General features: G+C 44.5%; 2 protein-coding genes across 15 annotated transcripts in view; one reads left to right on the top strand and one right to left on the bottom strand.

The window, feature by feature from the left end:
* The window catches only part of DDX31 (DEAD-box helicase 31), a 66,191-nt gene extending 65,235 nt beyond the window's left edge, over positions 1–956 (bottom strand). For 8 of the 9 annotated variants that reach the window (XM_090022713.1, XM_090022716.1, XM_090022718.1 and 5 more), the window contains exon 1: positions 806–956. In XM_090022713.1, coding sequence (XP_089878839.1) covers positions 806–868 — 63 coding nt within the window. In that variant the 5' untranslated portion in view covers positions 869–956. The remainder of the gene's footprint in view (positions 1–805) is intronic. The other variant, XM_090022719.1, reaches the window with a different exon arrangement.
* A 68-nt stretch (positions 957–1,024) lies between these two features.
* GTF3C4 (general transcription factor IIIC subunit 4) lies at positions 1,025–20,457 on the top strand. Of its 6 annotated transcripts, none has more exons than XM_090022709.1 (7): positions 1,025–1,075; positions 2,846–2,948; positions 3,965–4,489; positions 6,971–8,794; positions 10,379–10,509; positions 11,215–11,303; positions 12,644–20,457. In XM_090022709.1, the coding sequence occupies exons 3-7, from the start codon at positions 4,175–4,177 to the stop codon at positions 12,706–12,708; spliced, it is 2,424 nt and encodes an 807-aa protein (XP_089878835.1). In that variant the 5' UTR covers positions 1,025–1,075; positions 2,846–2,948; positions 3,965–4,174; the 3' UTR covers positions 12,709–20,457. The 6 variants fall into 6 exon arrangements, 5 of the variants coding, with proteins under 5 accessions (XP_089878835.1, XP_089878838.1, XP_089878837.1 ...); XR_016438566.1 differs by lacking the exon at positions 1,025–1,075 and having other exon boundaries at positions 1,604–2,948; positions 12,644–18,590; positions 19,585–20,457; XM_090022708.1 differs by lacking the exon at positions 1,025–1,075 and having other exon boundaries at positions 1,604–2,948.
* The last annotated feature ends 936 nt before the right edge of the window (positions 20,458–21,393 follow it).

Raw genomic sequence — 21,393 nt, 5'->3', positions numbered from 1 at the left:
CCAGGCTCGGGCAGGGCGCTGGACAAGATGTCACCTCCGCCCGACTTCGCCATGATTTTCAAAGCTTCTAACAGCAGCTCTGAAGCATCATCATGGCACAGCAGGGAGACAGATCAGCATGAAAGGGGACTTCCAAAAATCAAAAGGAGAACAGGAAATTCACCCAAGACCACCAGGAGAAAGCATCCAACCCCGACTGTTTTTCAACTGAGCTGGTCTAATTAAAAATATCGCATCTCCCCAACAAAGCTTGACTGCCTACATCCTTAGACTGATGTTTCCCAACCAGCGTGCCGCGACACAAAAGCGTGCCGTCAGAAGCGAGCCACACTAGCTCCAAGGCCCAGGAATGCCTTAACCGGCATGCTGCAGAAAACTTTTATTAACGTAAGCGCGTCCTGGGCTGGAAGCAGTCGGCAAACAGCGAGTCAGATCAACGCAGCTACAACCAACAACCCCCAAAGCAGGGCGGAGGGGCCTGGGATGCCAGAGCAGGAGGGAGCCTGGAATCTGTGTGGCTTGTCCCCCTCCTTTCCCTGCTCTACCTCGTGGCCCTAATTCCCACCCATGTACAGTGTCACCCGCACTTGGAGCTTCCCTCCTTCCTTGGGGCTCAGCCCAGCGGAGACGCCCCGCGCCTGGGGAAGGCGGATGGCTCCGCAAAGCCGGCCGAGAACTTTTTCCCCCGCGGTTTCGTAAGAGATCGCCTCTCCCTCAGGGACCAGGGAGCAGGAAGACACGCCCCCTCCCCGGGAAGTCTCCTGAGCCCGCTCTCAAGGCAGCCCGGCGGGGCCGGGGGTCGTACCTGGCGGCGGGGCGGCCCGGGCAGCGAGCTCACGTTGAGGATCAGCCCCGCGTCCCCCTCCATGGCGCGGCCCCACGTGCGCGGGCCCCGCCGGCAGGAAGGACCCCGCGCGGGGGTGTCCGGCGAGCGCCTGCCCCGCGCTCGCGCCCGCGCCCCCGGGGCGCCAGGGATTCTCAACCGGGGCCCACAGCGCCCCCAGGGGCCGTGGCGGGAGCAGGGCAGGCTCACCGCGGGGAGGGCTTGGCGCCGCAACGGCCCTGGAGGCGAGACGTGAGCGAAAACCAGGCTCCGCAGAGCCGAGTCCGGAGTCTGACAGGGGGGTTGTGGTGAATGGAGGGGGGGCCTGAGTCTGACAGGGGGGTCGGGCGAATGGAGGGGGGTCCTGAGTCTAACAAGGAGGTCGGGTGAATGGAGGGGTGTCCTGAGTCTGACAAGGGGGTTGGGCGAATGGAAGGGTGTCTTGAGTCTGACAAGCGGGTTGGGGTGAATGGAGGGGTGTCCTGAGTCTAACAAGGGGGTTGGGTGAATGGAGGGGTGTCCTGAGTCTAACAAGGGGCTCAGGGCGAATGGAGGGGGGTCCTGAGTCTGACAAGGGGGTTGGGCGAATGGAAGGGTGTCTTGAGTCTGACAAGCGGGTTGGGGTGAATGGAGGGGTGTCCTGAGTCTAACAAGGGGGTTGGGTGAATGGAGGGGTGTCCTGAGTCTAACAAGGGGCTCAGGGCGAATGGAGGGGGGTCCTGAGTCTGACAAGGGGGGTGGGCGAATGGAAGGGTGTCTTGAGTCTGACAAGCGGGTTGGGGTGAATGGAGGGGTGTCCTGAGTCTAACAAGGGGGGTGGGGTGAATGGAGGGGTACCCTGAGTCTAACAAGGGGAACTTGGAGTGAGCTGAGGGGTGTCTGAAGTCTAACAAAGCTGATTGAGATCCACTGCTTTAAACACTGCCGCTTGGCAGGAAGGATTGATTTATTAGATATTGGGGAGATATTGCAGAGCTCTCCAAGACTGCTCCCTGAGCTGGGAAAGGCTGAAAAGAAGGGTTTCCTTTGCAAACACCGCCCCCCCAAACTTCTGAGTTGTCTCATGTTGCACGGAGATGCACACAGGTCACTGTTTCCTTTGCGAAGGGAAGCAGCTTGTGCAGCAGCCTGCACTGGAACGGCTCCAAGTTGCACCCCACTCGTTCCAGTTATTTGCCCCACCCCTAAAGTCCCTGCCAGGCTCAAGCATTTCTTTGGGGCTGAAAGGCAAGGGGTATCTTCTTAGCAGACCCGTGTAGTAGAGTTAGACAAGCTTTCACATGCAAGACATTCATTGTCAGGTCACTGGGGTTGAAAATAATTTCTCTGCCAGTATTTGTGGGGAATGCCTGACCTGATCTCCAGGACAGTAGGTCTGCCAGTGTGCAGCACGAATCCCATGCACCAGGGAAGCTGTTTGGGAGGGGATGGGCTGCAGGCCCTTGTCCCATTCCCATCTGCTGGTTGTAGGCTCGGACCTGGTCAGCGCTGAGGATTTTGAAGCCCCCATTCCTGTGCTGTTTGCACAGGTAGAGCCTTTCTACTTTGCATTTTACCTGGGTTTGGTGCGACAACAATGCAGTAGCATCAGGCATCTGGATGCTAATCATAGATGGGGCCCCGGGTGTGACTGGGGCTTGGCAGCAACTTCTCTAGGACTTAGAAACTGCAGGAAAGTGTAATACTAATCCGATCGTGAATGTAACACGTAGAAGCAGCGTCCTGCCCCGAGGAGCTTTCAGTGCTACTAAGGGACCACATCACATTGTGCTCACTTCTGCAGCACACGGGCAACACCCGCTTGTCGGCTCCCCACTGCGACCTGCGCCCGTTAGGACACAGCTGTTCTGGCGCTTAACACACCAGCAGGATTTTGGCTCGTTTTGCAGGGGGGGGAAGAAGCAGCGTTGCCGGGTCTTAAATACTAAATTATCATATTGGAAACTTGTCACGTTTTCTGAAAAACTCTCTCACGCTGGAAAAAAGCATGCAAATACATCTTATTTACTTTACGTTGCTCAGTATAAAAATTCAGCGAGTGAGGGAGAACTGGGTCATCCAAGTGGAAGCATTTCTTTATTTCAAGGCAAGCAGCCATAAGGAAGTGCTGACAGCAAACCCCAAGGTTAGTTCAGACTCGGTGAGAGGGACTTGGGTGATGCACGTCCTGCATCAATTCACTGCCACAACAATTAACAGCAGACAAGGTTCTTTGGGTAGATGTGATCTCTTTTATTAGGCCAACTAAATAGTTGGAAAAATTGTTCTTTGCAAGCAATTTTTTTCAAAACTTTTTTCAAAATTGCTTCTCCAAAACTTAACGTACATTTTGAACGCTTTCTCTTTTATTATTAATTCATCATTATTTTATCATTATTATATAATCATACACCTATTTTAATGTATTTATTATTGCTATGTTATACATTATTGTGTAAAAATAAGTAAAAAATTATTGTACATTTTGAACACTTTATTATCACCACTATTTTAGGGTTATCTATTACATAATAATATTATAATTATTAGCATATTATTGCTCCATTATATATTATTTATTATGTAAAATAAGTTATAACTGTTGTACACTTTGAACTTTATATTTTATTATTAATTCACCATTAGTGTTATCATTATATAATAATTATAATCATATAATTATTCATTTATTATTGCTATATGTTATGTAACAGTAAGTTACAAATTATCATACATGTTGAACACTTGATAGTTATTAATTTGCCATTATTTTACTGTTAATTATATTAGATTAATGTATTCTTGCTACATGACATATTGATGTATTCTGTAAAAATACGTTACAAATGATACTTTTTAAAGACTTTATGATTAGTTTGCCATTATTTTACTGTTATCATTATTATATAAGATTATACTTTATTATGTAAAAACAAGTAACACATTATACATTTTGAACACTTTATATTATCATTAATTCACCATTATTATTTTACTGTTATTATTATTCTTTAATAATTATAATGATTATGAATGCATTATTACCATAATATATTAAGTTACTATGTAGAAAACATTTATCATATTAAATTTCATTTAATTTACTATGTAGAAGTTTATCATATTAATTTTCATTTAATTTACTATAAATTTACTACGCAGAAAAAGTTCAAGGTGACGGCGCAGGTTGAGCCCATCCGCTGTCGCGCGCGCCCGCCCTCACTCGCCCACCCCGCCAGCCGGCTGTGGGCGGGGCAGCTGCGCTCAGGCAGTGCGGTAGACGCCCCCGACGCTGGCCGGGCGGGGTCCTTCGTGGCTCGCGGCGCGGCGCAGACGCAGTGGCCCCCGGGCGGCCCGTGAGGCGGCGGTAAGATGGCGGCGAGCGGCGGGAGCCCGGCGCCGAGCCCGGCCGACGAGGAGCCGGCGGCGGGGGCCGAGGCCGAGGCCGGGGCGGGGCCAAGCGCGGGGTTCCGGCTGACGGCGGTGCGGCGGGAGCCGGCCGTGCGGCTGCAGCACGGCGCGAGCGGGCTGGAGCCGCTGGCCTGGTCCGAGGACCACCGGGTGTCGGTGAGCACGGCGCGCAGCATCGCCGTGCTGGAGCAGCTCAGCGATGTGCACCGCGGCGGCCACGACATGGTCATCCACCGCACTGCCGTGCCCGCGCCACCCGCTGCCTGTCTGCTCAAGGTGAGCGCCCGCCGCCCTTCCCCGGGCCCAGCGCCACCTCCGCCCCGGCCCGGCCCCGTATGGACGCTTACCGACCGCCTCCCCCCCTCCCCCCCTGGAGTTTCTCCCCACCACCGTGCCTGTGCACTTCCTTTTCTCATCTGACCACTTTTTAGACTCTGCTGGATCTCTTCCAATCCCCTTTGAAGTCATGAGGACAAACTTGACTGGCTCTGACAGGCTCCCCCCAACTGGTGGTGCAAGTGCCTGCCCTGGGGATCTTTAAAAAAAACACCACTTGGCCCCCGGGGGTCTGTCCTGCCTACGCACAATATGGCCCCTCATGACCGTGAGTCTTGATTCCCCTCCTCTGCTGACACTTGATGTCTGAGGGGTCGAGGTCAGCGTGGTATGGCCGGGCGATGCAGCGCGGGAGAATATCGCAATGTTCCTGCTAATAAAAAAGCATCTTCGTTAGTCGCTTCTTGAACTTTCTCAGTTTTTTTTATCCCCCAAAAATCTATGTAAAGCACCTTTAAGTTGCTTCTTGAACTTGCTTGGATTTTTTAATCCACAAAACAGCTATTAAAAACTTCTTTGGTTGCATCTTGAACTTTTTTTATCCCCCAAAAATCTATTTGATTTGTGTCTAATGAAGGAAAACCAGCACAACAGATCTCTTTTCTCCATGGCATGCGTGTAGCTGCGGCAAAAATGCACAAAGTCAGCAAGTCAAAAAATGCACATTTAAGGTCTAACCAAGTTAAACACAAGTGGAACAGATGGTAAAATTCTGGCTGGTTCTTGAAATGACGACTATAGAAGTTTCTAATGTTTGGATTGAAATAGTGTGGAATAAACTCAAATGCAGCGACAGTATTGTTAAAGCAGATTAATATGCAAGGCAGAGATGGCTGTATAGATTCTTGTACAGCTGGCTATTTGTCCTGATGGGGTGTTTCTGGGTATTAAGGGAATATATACTACTAAGAATACATACTACTAAGAATACAGCAGGTCTGAGTGTTTCTTTGTCAGTAGTGTCATCTCTGGCAGGATGGCTACCAGCAGGAGTAATTTGGATACGTTAAGTTAGATGGCTCAGTATAGTTGAGCATCTCAACCAGTTCATTTGTAACAAATACCCTTTAAGTACCTACTTAGGAAAGGCGATTTTGAAAACGGTCTCTTGAATGTAGCAGACAACTATATAGCAAGACACAGTGTCTGGTAAACTCAGAGTAACAAGGGATAAGAGTTCAGCAGCGAGGGTCAAAGTCTTCAGTACACTTAATTACTTCTAAAATGGGATGAATCTTTTAGAAGACGACCTACTGTACAGCAAACTAATTGCTCTACTGTAGAGCAAACAAGAATTTAGCCAAGTTGCCAAGCTATATAAAATGACAATGGTACCATCAAGTTTTATCTGGAAAATGCTAAAAGTGCTATGCATGGTTATAGGTGGCCAAGTTATAACCAGTTACCTGTTTTTCAAGTAGTGTTACTGTCTGTACTGGTGCCTTTTCACAAGAGAGCAAGAATTAAAAGATGCCTGAAGTCTCAGTCTGGTTTTGTGATTGTGACTGATTCTCAGATCATGGTTAAGGCACATTGGCAGAACAGTGTCAAGAAGCTTGCACCTCTGCTGCTTGACCCGTTTTGTGGTTAATCAACAGCACTTTGGTTAGCAGGCCCAGCAGTATTTTAATGTGATCAGCTGCTCTGCAAGATGCCAAGAGAATTTTACATCACAAAATGTAACTATTTGGCTGCTTTAATAAGATGGGTTTCATGTATTAAATAAAATATATTCTGTTAAGCATATAAAGAGCTAGCTACATAACAGCTGCATAAAAACTGAGGGACTAAAGGGGAAGAGATGAATGAAGTGAAGGTTTTACATTAATCTTTTGGTTTAATAGCTTTAGAAGACTGTTGTAAGCATTGGCTTGTGTCAGACTGGAACAGGAAGTGTCATATACAGAAGTCCACTGATTACAGCTTCCTTGCAGTAATAGAAATTTCAGGTCCTGCCAGTATGAAAACACTTTATTTATGCAGGGCTTTTACTTAATATGCTAGAAGAAAGCAATCATTGGATAACAGGCCCTGCAGAGTAGGAGCATGATTTTTCCAAACCAGAAGTAAAGGTCATTTAAACTTTATGCATGCAATTTTTCCTACAAATTCAGTCAAGTGGTGCCCCAAAAAAACCTAGTTTGGAGACTTGTTTGTCATTTGTAGAGCGAATGGGATGTAAAGGACGGGTTAGATTAAAGAATTGTCTCCACAAACTTCTCTAGCTACAGAGTTCATTTATCCTGTGAAGGGTGACACCAAGTACTGGAGAACGATTGACGTTCAGATCTGAGCCTTTTATACAGCATAAAGCTCTTCAATTCTTCCAGCGTTCCCTAATGGGCAGAAGATATAGAGTTATTAAGTTGTGTGCATTGACAGTATTGAAATGTTTTTATAGAAATACATACTCTTTTTCAGGTTGGTCCCAAAAAGGAGGTTGCAGAATGTAAGGAAAAGTTTGCCAGCTCTAAGGATCCAACAGTTAGTCAAACGTTTATGCTAGATAGAGTATTCAACCCTGAAGGAAAGTCACTAACATCAATGCGAGGATTCAAATATTCAAGCTGGTCTCCTTTGGGCTGTGACGCTAATGGAAGATGTCTACTAGCAGCTTTAACGATGGACAATAGACTGACTATTCACGCTAACCTTAACAGACTGCAGTGGGTGCAGCTAGTTGATCTGACAGAAGTTTATGGGGAGCGTCTTTGTGAAAGCAAGTACAGAATTTCTAAGACCGAGGCACCCCAAGGTGATCTAGGGGACTTCTCTGAATTTCAGAGAAGGCACAGCATGCAGACTCCAGTGCGTATGGAGTGGTCAGGTATCTGCACCACCCAGCAGGTGAAACATAACAACGAATGCCGAGACGTTGGTAGCGTGCTCCTAGCAGTACTCTTTGAAAATGGTAACATTGCAGTTTGGCAGTTTCAACTTCCTTTTGTGGGTAAGGAATCCATCACTTCTTGCAATACCATAGAGTCTGGAATAAATTCCCCTAGTGTCTTGTCCTGGTGGGAATATGAACACAACAACCGAAAGATGAGTGGACTCATAGTAGGGAGTGCTTTTGGACCTGTTAAAATCCTTCCCGTCAATCTAAAAGCAGTTAAAGGTTACTTTACACTCAGGCAACCAGTTGTCTTGTGGCAAGAAATGGACCAATTGCCAGTGCATAGTATCAGATGTATTCCTCTTTATCATCCTTACCAGAAATGTAGCTGTAGCTTAGTGGTGGCTGCAAGAGGATCATATGTGTTTTGGTGTCTTCTCCTGATATCCAAAGCAAGCCTGAATGTTCACAATTCCCATGTGACAGGGCTTCACTCTTTGCCAATTGTATCTATGACTGCAGATAAACAGAATGGCACAGTATATACGTGCTCAAGTGACGGAAAGGTAAGGCAGCTGATTCCCATCTTCACAGATGTTGCATTAAAGTTTGAGCACCAGCTGATTAAGCTATCAGAAGTGTTTGGCTCTGTGAGGACTCATGGGATAGCTGTAAGCCCATGTGGTGCATACTTAGCAGTTATCACAACAGAGGGTATGACAAATGGCCTTCACCCTGTTAATAAAAACTATCAAGTTCAGTTTGTAACTCTTAAAACTTTTGAGGAGGCAGCCGCTCAGCTCTTGGAATCTTCTGTTCAAAATCTTTTCAGGCAAGTGGACCTGACGGACCTTGTGCGCTGGAAGATTTTGAAGGATAAGCACATCCCTCAGTTCTTACAAGAAGCCTTGGATAAAAAGATTGAGAGTTGCGGATCCACTTACTTCTGGCGCTTTAAGCTGTTTCTTCTGAGGATTTTGTACCAGTCGATGCAAAAGACTCCTTCAGAAGTCATGTGGAAGCCTTCACATGAGGATGCAAAAATCTTGATTTCCGATTCCCCTGGCATAGGCAGCACTGAAGATGATCAGCAAGAAGAAGGAACTTCTAAACAGATCAGCAAGCAGAGCTTGGGTGATGTGAGCAGGGGCATGGACACGGAGGACCTGGCAGATGACTCTCTTCCTCAGTCAACTGATGCAGGAGGCCGGGAGCCAATGGAAGAAAAGCTTCTAGAAATACAGGCACAAATTGAGGCAGTAGAAATGCACTTGACACGGGAGCACATGAAACGGGTGTTGGGAGAAGTCTACCTCCACACATGGATTACAGAGAACACCAGTATTCCAACCAGAGGAGTCTGTGATTTCTTAATGTCTGACGAAAGCTATGACGACAGGACAGCACGAGTAAGTGCACGTAAATGTTTTTGAGCCCCGCCCCAGCTCACTGTTTCTGTTCACTTTTAAACTTAGGGGGTGGAGGATAAAGGGTTGAAATGAGATGCTGCTTGGCAAGAGGGATAAGGCAGGGAGATAAGGTGTCTGCCCTTGCAGCTTAGCATGATGGGTGGGATGACGGTACAGACCTTGAAGTTTGGGTTCAGGCAGAGTAGAGTAAGCCATGCTTAAAATTTCTTCAAGGTTTGGGGTGGGGGTGTGGAAATCTATTGTTCTTTGTTAATGATGGAAAGACCATATGGATAAAGATATTATTAAATATTGTCTGTAAACCAAAAAAGGAGAAGGAATTTCCTCCAAATGAGAGGCAGTTAAGTCTTGCAGTTCTTATTCTTCAGAATTTCTGTTAATAGCTCTTGAAAATGTAATGCAGTTCTTACTGGTAATAGTCACTGCTCAGTTTAAGAGAGACAATTTGCATCTTTGAAACAGTACTCACTGCCTGAGCCTCCCACCATATATATCCCTTCCTAATGTGCAAAAGAAACCCCATCATTTGACATTAATGTTGCACTGCAAACGCAATCCTTGCCCCAGCAAAAGCAGTGCCCAACTCAGTAATCCCAAGAACTGTCGGTTATGATCCTTACAGCTGTGCATAGAGAGGCTATGCTGTATTCTGTAGTAACTGAATCCTTCCATCATTTAGCCTCTTGAAGTAAACGAACCGACCAATCAACCCTTAAACTGCTTTTGGAGAAGCCAAGGTAGCTTCCATTACAGAAACTGAGCTTTTCAATGCCAGGCCTGTAGGCAACCAGGCTGCAGCCCTGTAGCCTTTAATACGTTGCCAAAGAATTACCATCTCACAACTGTGTTCTGAAGTGCTGCGCATTGGAAAAGCCTGAGCAGTTGCCCTTCACACCTCATACACAGACTCATTTCTTTTTGCAGTGGGTAAAGCATGACTCTTGAATACAGTTTGTATGAACTTTTGTTAATCATGACTGCTGTCACTGCCTAAGATATTCAGTATAAAACCATGGCCTATGATTTATATAGATCATGCACTATGTCAAATATAAATAAAAAAGAGTGACATGGTCATAAATTTGACCCATGTGTTTTAAGTTTAACAGAATGGCTACATATTTTTTAGAGAGAAAGTGATTGCTAAAATAAAATTGTCAGACTTCTAAATAATAAATGGGATTTTAAACACCTCTATTCTTAAAGGCATAAGATTACTTTAAAAAAAATCCCTTTTGTATATGGCATTTGATGTTCTCTAGGATGATGTAATACACTGATCCCAAGTTCAGTTTCCCTTTTCAGACAGCCTAATTACCCAGACTACTGGTTACTTTTAAACAAAGTTTGTATTCCTCCCAGCACTGCAGGGCTTTAAGGCAGTTAGATCCATGATGAATGTGTGGAAAGACTAATCATTCCATTGCTTTTTTTATTTGAATCCAGTTAGATGCCTAAAGTTCTGCTTTTTTTCCCCTGAAATCATAATATCCTATGAGATGTTTCCACCTTTCAGCGGCAGCTGTCTTGCTATAAACGATGCTGACTGCTGTGTGTTCCCAGGTGCTGATTGGGCATATCTTAAAGAAAATGAACAAACAGACTTTCCCAGAGCACTGCAGCTTGTGTAAAGAGATCCTGCCATTCACAGATCGCAAGCAGGCAGTCTGCTGCAATGGACATATTTGGCTCAGGTAATCTGTTCTTAAGAAGGTTGTTTTGAATGAGTAGAAGGCATGCAAGTAGCAAGAGAAATACGTTCTTGTAGCATGAAAGAGTAAGAGCCATGAAATATGCTGTGCATGCCACAGTGAAGACAAGACAGCAGAGCAGTCAGGGCAAAGGAGAATGTACCAGATACTTTTAAGGGGTGAGTTAAGGGACATTTGACAGAGGTAGGCCAAAATTTGACTTTTTTTTTTTTTTGGTTTAAAGGAAAAAAAATGCTCCAGTGCTCTTAGTTTTCCCACTGTCACTCCTCCCCCACAATGCAAAGAAAGTGGGGAGGGAAATGCTAGCCCAAACTTCTCTCCAGCTTGTCTGTTGGCTAAAATTGTAAAGCCAGTAATGAAGCATTTCAGGCACCTCTCAACATTTATGCTTTGAAATGTACCGTTATAGGCATCTGCATGTGTGTATTATAAGGCACTCAAATTCAGGGCAGCCTTTCTAAGCCAGCTTGGTACAGTTACATATGTGCCTTTATATTGAATGTTAACTCATTTTGAAGAACTGCTGACTTAACTAGGAACAGGTAATCAGCAGGATTGGCCCAAATGCTGCCTTTACTTCCCCAGCTCCCCAGCAGCACGGGCATTAACTGAGCAGAATTCAGCCCTCTGTCATAAAGCATACAAGTGGGAACTCAGTTTTGATGATGCAATCTGCCACCTTTTCAGGTGCTTTTTAACCTACCAGTCCTGCCAGAGTTTGGTATACAGAAGGTGTTTGCTTCATGACAGCATTGCACGACATCCAACCCCAGAAGGTGAGCTACTTCCGTGGCTTGAAAGGGCAAGACAAGATAGCATGTTCTGGCTCTGTAAAGGCATAGATCATGTTCAGCAGCTTGCTGTTATTTGGGGGAGTTATCAAATGCAGTAGAAATGTTCAGCTCTTTATGGTGCTCCATTGCAGATTATGCCTCGTTTGCACAGTTTAATTAGAATATGGTAATTGGGAAAAGTGATATGTAAGTACATATTGAACTTTAAATATGAGCCAAGTACACATGCAGTCTGTGCTGGAGTGTTACAGCAGGCAGCTGATTAGTACTAATATAATTAGATTTCTGTGTGTGCACAAATTGCTTGCCCAGTCTTACAGATGCTGTGTCCTTGACTCCTGTTGATTTAAATGGAAGGTCACTCAGCCTAGTGCAGGGTGAGATGGTGAATGGTCATTGTCTTGCCTAAGTAGTGTAGCAGAGGGAAGGAACAAATCAACTTTTTGATTTTGTGCTTTCATACTCTTCTGCTGAGCAAGATAAATACTTCAACAGCGTGTTGTTAGAACCCAGACACTTTCAGGCCTGGGTTTTGACCTTCATGCTTAGCTTGAATTGTGGTCCCAGATGACTCTAAAAGATATAAATTTTGATATGTTCTATTACCAATTTAAAAAGCATTTACAGGATAGGATGCTGAAATATTTTTTTTAAAATGCAGTGAACTGAGTGTTTAGCAGCACCATCCGTTAGGAAGGATATGATTTTTTTGCCTGTTTCACTAATGCACTTATCTGTAGAACTATTGCAGTCTTAAAGGGCTAGGTACTCCCTTCCCACAAGCCTGCAGAGTTTCCAGTTTCTAGCGAGATGTGATCAAATACAGATAACACAGTTCTGGAAAAGTGTTGCTGGTTGCCTAGTTCTTTTTTGTTTGTTTTCTACCCTAGAAGTAAAAGGAAACACAAACCACATACTGCAGTACATCAGATTTAAAACTTCAGCCTAAAGACAGAAAAAAACACTTAAGTTATGACAGGATCATCCTTTAAATGTTTCCCATGCTGCATATGCATAGCTGATTTGTCTGTCCACAATGTGCAGCTAGATAGGTGCTGCTGCTGTGGAGACAGCTTCAGCCTGAACTTTGCCTCCTGCAGACATGAAGTTTAAACTAGCATTGTTTTAAGTTTCACAAATTAGTCGCGTATACCCTTCATTCTGATCCTTCAAGTACTCATGAAAGATATCTGTCAGAGCTCAGCTTCCCAGGATTTCTTATTTTGTTCAGTGAAGTGACATCAAGCCAAGTATTCATCTAAATTGTTGGATTCTCGTTCCTCCAACTCATGCTTTTAAACTACTGCTTTTCTCATTTACAGACCCTGAGTGGATCAAGAGGTTATTGCAAGGACCTTGTACTTTCTGTGATTCTCCTGTGTTCTAGACAACAGCTGTGGGACGCTTGAGAAGGCATTTTCTCTGCTGCGTAACACTCCCTTCAGTCTGGAAGGAGAAAAAGGAGCAGGAGCGCACACACTGCTGGAGGGGAAAAAGACACTCTCCTTAACCGTGTAAATAGGACATTGGAAGGCCAAGCAGCTCACAGTCCAGAGCCCTATTTCATACTCCAGAAGCAGGAGTACATCTTCTAGGGAGTGTCTGGCACAGGGGTTTGACAAAGCAATGTTGAGACAACCAGAGCTCCCATTACAGCATCAGCACTTGATTTGGGCACCTTTCCTTTCACTGAAAGAGGTCTGAAATATTGTAAGCATGCAGCCTGACCTACCCTGTCTGTGTGGAAACCAGATGCTTTCCTCCTGGCATGTGGAGTGCTGGAGGTGCTTACTAAAGCCTTGGTGGGTAGAGAAGGCTTCAGCCTGCAGTGCCTCTTTGTTTGCTCTTAATGAGCAGTGGCACTTACTGTACCACCAAATATTAAACTTTCAGAAAGAATGCGTGGTTCTAATACATTTATTGTTGAGTGATGTGCATGCCACTTAAGTCAGCCATTCCATTAGGTGTCTTGCTGCATATCTACCAAAAGAGTTCCCAGTGTCTTTCCTAGAATAGTTTTCAGGTATTTGCAGTTAACAAGCTGAAATTGGCTGTTAGTGCCAAATACATTCCAGGAAGTTTTACATGCCAATAGTTATGTAAACTGTATTAGCACTTGTCTATTCTGTGTAATAAGGCACAAACCGAAACTGTAGAATATCCGGTGCTCTTAAATCTCCCGTCCCTGCCACTTCTTCTCTCATTTCTAGTTTACCAATTTTGTGCCAACATCTATGCCTTTCAGTTAACTTCACCCTCTGCCTGTCGGAACCACACTCTCCCTCATTGTGACCAAGCAACCCGGCTGTTTTTTCTTCCAACTGGACTGTGAGTCTCCTCAAAAACATTGCAATAATTTAGTGTGCAAGCAAGGAGTCACTTTTACTGGTCACCTGTTCTTGTCATGAAAGCACTAACTCAAAAGGAAAATGACTGACTGCCATACTGAAAGCTTTGTAAGGAGTCAGAGGCTGTTCATTCCAAGTCAGGGGATGGATGAGCGATTACCTAGGGCAGCCAGCAGCATGCCTGTGAAGGAACATGCTCAAACCTGTGGTTAACATAGCCGCTCACTCATAGGAAAAGTGGCCTTCATATCATTGGGACCCAGTTCATGCAGGGCACCTTTCCTTTTTAACTTCTGCAGTGCTAGAGGCATGAGGTTTCCAACATGAGTATGACTCTAGAGTTAGGTCAGATCTGGTTTGGTTAAGAACCATCCCCCCCCAATAATCCAAACTTTTATACAGATCTTCACTTCCTCCTTAAAAATGCCAGCTCACTAGATGCTCCCCACATATAAAAAGGCAACTGAAAACCCTTTATGGAAGTCCCAACTTCTGACTAGATGCACGAATGCTTTCATAAGCAGTTGAAAACAGCAAGGAATAATTAAGATGTTATCCAATACATATATAAATGGGTGCTTAAGTTTCCTTCAGTTACTGGCTGTGCATAGTGTCTTCACACTCCTTGACCGCTCACTAGGAATAGACATTACTCTGCTAATGTTCAGACAAACTGGCTGCTCTGAGTTCAGTACTCCATACATAGGGCATGATAGTGCTTCTACAATAGACAATAGTACTAATATTGTACCAGAGATGAAAATGATAAAGCACAGATGCACTTGTAAAAAAAATCACCATAGCCTTGTTTGTAAATATCCCTGGAAGTGAGACCATCCTTCTATGAAAAACAATATTTGGAGCTTTTTTTTCATTGTGCATTAGACTGAACTGACTTTCATGCTTTTATCACAAAAAGAATTTGTAGATCCCAGTGGCAGGCACTTGGCAAAGCAAGACATTTGAATTAGAGCCAAGTGGAATGGTCAGAATTGCTTGGCACCTACCCTTGTCACTGAGGCTGGTACAGCAGCTATGGCAGCTGTAAGGTTCCTCTCTGTGAGGGAATGTGTATGCATCGACGTGGACTCAAATTGGATGCAGTCATGTTCCAGGCTGGGCAGGGCAGAGTGATTTTGCAAAATACAGTGTGTACAGACTTGTAAAAGCCAACCTGACTTTATGGCCAGTGAGTGTTCTCTTGTTCTTTCAAAGGGACCTCAACAAGGGAAAGGGTTAAGGAAGTTTTCCAAAGACACTCCAAAGTCCAACTTGGATGGCAGGCTGGAGATGTATTAAATCTTTGATCTGCATACTGGTCCACCAAAACATATTTAGGTCTGGCAGATGAGAAGGTACTAGATGATCACTTTCTAATTAGTTTTACTTCGGTTCTACTATAACGCTTTATGGCAGTTGTTCTTTCAGACAGTTCCATGTAGAAGCTAGCATTCCAGGCTGTTTTCAGCATTGAAAGCTACCGAGACTAAGATATCAAGGTAATGGACACTCAAATAAAAGTCAACAAGGTTGGTTGTATATTAAGGCAATAGGGATGGTGGCAAGTTAGCTCCTTTTGTGCTGTGTTTGGCCAGTCAAAAGGTATTGAGGTATAAAGCCATCATTTTTGCATGCTCTTTTGTAGTTTTATCCAATTTGAAAAATAGGACAGAGTTTCAGACAAGGCTAGTTTAGGCTGTGTTTTGGTCATGCTGGATTTTCCCCATCTCTCTCTAGACCTGTCATCCTCCTCGGGCTGCTTTCTCCAGCAACACAGCGTGGACCTGCCAAGTGATATCTAGTCTAAGACTGGAGTTCGTCTTGCTACTTTAAGGAGTGGAAAGCCTGAGGAGACTCTACCAGCGCCCTAAGCTCCTGTTCCATAGATGCGGGGAGTGGAGTAGGGTCTTAGCTTAAAATACATAGTGGAAGACAGGCCTGAACACAAGTACAAGAGAAAAAATTCTTGCTCTAACCCAAAAGGGTGCAATATCCTATAGCTATCTTTGGTTTGCCATACCCAAGGTGCTAATTAGGTTTGCTTTCTTATACCAGTGAGGAAGAAAAATAGTAATGCATTTGATGCAGTAATTGTACAGAAAGGCTAATGCACCTTACTCTTGTTTGCTACTTCCAAATTACATGCGACAACAGCACCTATAGTCATGACTGTCTTTCTAGAATAATGGATGCTCAGACTGTGGGGGAAGCTTACTGAAATCTTGCCCAGAAGTTCAGAATATAGCTTCCTTTATCTTGACCTTTCCCTAGGAGTCCGCACTGGTCTGAGGGAGACCAGGGTAGTTTGGGTTTTTGGGAGAGACTTAAGGACATCTCCTTATCCACTGGAAGATTTTTCTGTTGACCTGCAGTGAATGCAGAGTGAGCACTGTGTGGCTTGCTGCTCTTGCTGTGCAGCTTTGCTTTGGTACGTGTCACCTCAGAGGATTGCTCTGGAACCCTCCTGTGATGAAAGTGCACATACACAGCAGAGCATATGTTCTGCAAGTGTGAAATCAGGGCAGGTCTCTGCTGTGCTGTAATCTGGATGTGGTTACCAGTGGAGGTGGACTCTTTACTGCTTCCACCTGACCCACTAGAACAGTGGTTCTTAACCTTTCTGAGCCCACAGCACATGGCCTCCAGAAATCAGAAGCAAAGCAGGGCAGTAAGTTAAGCCAGGCTTAGCACCACCTGAATATGACTCCATTGCTTTGTCTTAAGGAGCAAGGAGGTTCAGAGCTGGTGAGGGTAATTGCACAGCATTATCAGTGTTGGCTCAAGTCAGCATCATTCAGCATTACCCAAGCTAGCTCTGCACGGGTTACCTCCCCAGCCTGGGAGCTGGTGCTGAACCCAGGCTAATTAGCAACATCTCAGCAGAAGGCAGCTACACTGAACCCCATGTGGGAAGTACAGGTAGCTTGCATGGGGCTTTGCAGCAGCTCAGCAAGGCGCTCATCTCATGGGTTCTCCACCAATGCTTGTACCTATCCTTGTGGCCCAACTGGGTTTACAGAAGTGCCCACTAGTTAAAAACCATGGTGCTAGGAACACAGAGACTAGGATATGGGTCCCACAGTAACATTAATCCTCAAGGGCAGGCTGCAGCTGCCCCAGAGAGACTGAGACAGGTTGCAGGGGACATGGAAAATTGAAGTTTTCCCTGCAGCTGTTTCCTTCCCCCACCACCCTGCTCTCTTGGAAGCCTCAGTTACCACCCACCCCTGACCAGAACAATGGATGTTAGTGCCTACAAAACACAGGTCTAGGGGCTTTTTTCCTTGGAATTTAACTTCTTAAACTAGGCTGCTGTTGAACATACACTCTGATACCGGTACCGAATGCCGTATGTTTTATGGGAAACTCAGAGTCAAGTGAAGTTTAACGTTTCAGGGCTGGGAGAGAAACTAAGCTGCTGCTGTTGTACTGACTTTAAAATACACTAGAGGTGGTGACAAAGGCTGAGTTCAAGCCGTCTGCTCTCCATTTAGGGATCATTAGCTGCAGATGTTCCCTATTCTCTACTCAATTTAACTTGTCATTATCCTTGACAAGAAACAGTTTCTTACACCATTTAGAAAAGCTGGTGCATGTGCTGAGGTCTATCCATGACCCTAATTTTGTGGGGTTGGTACGAATCCCAACACCTTTGTGTTTTCATTGAAGCTTTTTTCCAAGCCTCCCTCTGCCAGTAGTTTCAGGTATTCTTTTATGTTATGCCAGTTTAATGTACGCTAGAAATGACTCTGTATTGGAATAGTATAGCAGGCTGATGAAACACAGAATAATATATTCATACTGAAGTAAGGCAAGCAGGAGAACAGGAGTGAGAAGAGAAATGCAAGCTGCCATGTGGATTAGCAGAACAGCTTCTGCAGGCACAGCAGCTCCAGATGTGCAGTAACTTGGTGTAAGCCTCTTTGTTGGCTGCCAAAGCAGTCTTCCCTGTGCCGTGGGGAAAGCACAGAGTGGTGCTGACTGGCCCATGGGGGTCCCAGCCTTTCCTCCTGAGCCTGGGCTTTTGGATGCAGGCACAGTGAAACTCACTCATAGCCCAGCCCAGCCTCAGCCAGGAGATGAGGATTTAATATGGGAAGGCTCATAATTTAGAAACCATGGCACTTAAACCACAGTATTTATTTCAAAAGGAGCCCAATTTTGTGTCCCTTCTGTAAGACAAGTGTATCCCCATTTGTTTCTAGAGGAGAGAGATTAATGGTTACTACCAAGGCACATCCAATAAATATTTCCTTGTGTTTCTCAAACTAAGAATTTCCCCAGGGGTTTAAGTATCAGAATAACTTTAGTTGTAATGAAAGAAAGTGATAACACACTGAGCATAAGGAGTCCTTGACAGGAAATAGTACAATGTAAATGTTGATAGTTCCAGTAGAGGGTTGACAGGCCTATTTTTTTTTTAACCTTTAAAACTTCCATATCACTTTTGTGCAATTATTCTTCATATCACAGGGAGTTGGTTGGCACAAGAGATGAATATCCTAAACACAGCCCTTCCCTTGTCACTGGATCTGATAGGGTCCACATGCGTATTTTGGCAAACTGGAATTTAACGTAGGTACAACTTCATGACGGCTTTGGCTGCCTGGCCCCTCTACTATGTAGCCTTGGTAGAGAGGTCGAGGAAAGTTAGCTATCTTTTCTTTAGGAGTACAAGTGGGGAGAATGATACTGCCCAAATATAAATACTTAAAAAGCACTTTTTTTTTTTTTTTTTTTTTAAAGAGGCTCAGAGAAAATTCCCTGCGTATAAGGCATACAGAAGTAATCACATCTTGTTCATGACTGGCTGTAGAGTTGGCATCTTCTCTTTACTTCTGCTATCCTACCTTCTCTCCATGGAGCAGCCAGGCACATGAAGAGGCAATACCTGAGGTCTGGTATTCCAAATTGAGCAGCGGTAATGAGTTTGTATTTTATCTACTAGCTTTCACCGTCTTCATTCAGAGTTTCAGTTGCCCCTTCATTCTGGGAGCTACCTCTGGCTTGGATCAGATGTTAGGGTAGACTTGCACCATATATTTTACACGCACACACACTTTGGTTACTCTATATAGCATGAGCTTTTGTGAGCTTCAACTTATAAAATCTGGTGCTATGTATCTACTTCACTTAGTCTATGAGGTGCAAATCTGTCCTGCATTCTGCTGGTCTTCAGATTAACACAGCTACCTACATCTCAGATCAGGTGCTTTCCAGAGAATAGAAAATGGGGGGTGTTAGCTGTCTTACAGCTAAGAACTTGGCCTATATTTTTATGTATTTATTTATTTATTTTGCAGCTGGGGCTGGGAATCATGAGTGCCCATCCTTCCAGAAAGGTGGAAGTCAGAGACAGGACCTAAATATTTTGGAAGTAAAATAGATTTGTAGTTAATTATAATTAACTACAGCAGTGGTCCCCAAACTTTTTTGACCATGCACCCCTATCAGTAAAAATTTTTTGAGCATGCACCCCCAATATATGTATATTTATACAAATAGAAGTTCTAATATTTTTTCCTGCACCCCAGTGGATCGTCTCATGCACCCCACTTTGGAGACCACTGAACTACAGGGTAGCTCCTTTTGTTGGCTCTCCCCCTGCAGTCACTCCATTGTATGGCATCTCAGATCTGATATAAATGCACAGGATCAAGTGTTTTCAGTCAGACCAGCTTGAAGATGGAATCTTGTCCATTTAGGATGCCAGAGTCAAGTGGAAAGAGCAAATACAACCCAGGCTAGTTCCTTTCTTTAATCATACAGCTGTGTACTCCAACATAGCATCTGCATATAACTCTAGCAAAGGGCCACACATGTATATCTTCATTACAACTACAGCCATGACCTGTACTAATCCTAATGTGTGTTCAGCTTTCAACTGTACAAAATGTGTGACTATTTTTACACAGGAGATGTTCCCAGACCCTCCATGAGAGATTGAATATTGATCCTGTTTTCTGGAAAAAAAAAAAAAAAAAAAAGAGAGAGAAGAGAGACATGGGGCTTTTCACTATTTTTTACTGTGATGCCAAAATTTTACTTTTCCAAAGCTCTGAAACCCCTGCTGCATTGGATCTGGCATATGCGAGCTCACTGCGTCACTCCCGATTCTGTGCAAAAAGTGAGTTGCTTTCATTGTTGCAATGCAGCCACCCTCAAGGACGTTCATGGCACACATTTACTAGTATGGATTACACTACCAACCAGGGCTGGAAGTGAAGGATTTCTCTGTTATCTTAGACTTCAGTGGGATAATCGACAACAGTACTGGAATTGGGAGTTTCCTAATTATAAGAGACTTAAGTCCTGCTGTCACTTGGAGGTGATGACAAGGGGTCACATTAACCCTGGGCCATTTTTATTTAACACTATTGCCAGGTAGCCAGCCCTAAAGAAGAGTCAAGAGCCATCCAGTGGAAGGCTTCAGTGAGCTGGTATTTGAATTAATCTGGCAATCTAATAGATCTTCTCATGCCTGAGGCCTTTTTGAACTAGGTTTTTGGGCTAGGAAGGTTTTCCCTGGGAGGCCACTCAGCTGCCAGGCTGAAAGGAAGGGCATTTGTTTTGGTGGTTTTTTTAAATCCCTTCCATTTCCAGATTTCCCACACATTTCAGATTTGGTTGGTGGGAGGGTCTGACAAAGTTGCTGTGAATATTGATGCTGTATATATGGCGGTTTTTGTAAACGTGAAGCAAACTTGGATAATGTGTTTTGTATACTGCGACAGTAGCATTGTAACCCTCCTCCCCTTTTTTAATTCTAAATAAACAAACAAACACGAGCCCTTCTCATATTGCCTGTGTGTTGCAAGGGGGGAGACTGGGTGGGGGAAGGAGCATGGGCCACCAAAAAGAGTGGGAGAAAGTTTAACGCCCACAGTTCTCTGGAATGAGGCTTCGCCACATGGCAGTATCATCCTTGCCTTTCCAATACTATGTGGGCAGGTTTTTTTTTTTTTACTACACACAGCAACACTGGGAGCTTTGCAAGAGCAGGATACAGACCCCACATAAAAATCAAACCAGCCCCAAAACAATATGTGAAAGATCTTGCTCTTTACAGAGGATGTGGGAAGGGTGAATTGCTAGGCCAAGAACCTGGCCAGATGCTCAGCTCTTCCAGAAGGAGTTTGTACAGGTAGTACGTGTAGGCAACACTCCCATGTATCAAGGATTTTATTCCTCGCTGGTCTCCTATCTGCTTAAGGTTAAGGGATGAAAGTTTTCAAATTTAGTGGCCTGTTTCCTTGTTCTGAGTAGCAGGACCATTCTTGCACTAGAGTTTAGGTGCAACAGAGTGCAATCACAATCACAAGGACAGAAAATCCAAGCACAAAAAATCCTACTACCAAGTAAATCCGTAGCAAAAGATTGTTTTTAGTCTTTCAGGGCACCAGCTCAAAATAGAGAGTTGCGGGTATATGTGGAAGTCTTGTAAATGCCTCTGATTTTTTAGGCAGACAAGGTTCTTTGGGGAAATCTAATGTTTTATTAGACCAACTCAAAATCTAATAAAAGATAAATATTGGATTTACCCAAAGAACCTTGTCTGCCTACATCCTTAGACCAACAGGGCTACAACTTACACCCTGATTTTTTTTTTTTAAGCATTCAGAAAAATCAGCCATGCAATCTGTACACATTCCCATTTCATTTAGCTTCCCATAAATTCAAAGCCTAACTCTGAAGACTTTGGCTCGTGCCTGATGGCTGGTCAT

Source organism: Crocodylus siamensis, chromosome 11 (genome assembly GCF_052110815.1).
Source record: "Crocodylus siamensis isolate JL-2025a chromosome 11, ASM5211081v1, whole genome shotgun sequence".
In the NCBI taxonomy this organism is placed as follows: domain Eukaryota; kingdom Metazoa; phylum Chordata; order Crocodylia; family Crocodylidae; genus Crocodylus; species Crocodylus siamensis.
Note: the sequence above shows the minus strand (reverse complement) of the source record. Positions and strands in the feature narration are given on the sequence as shown.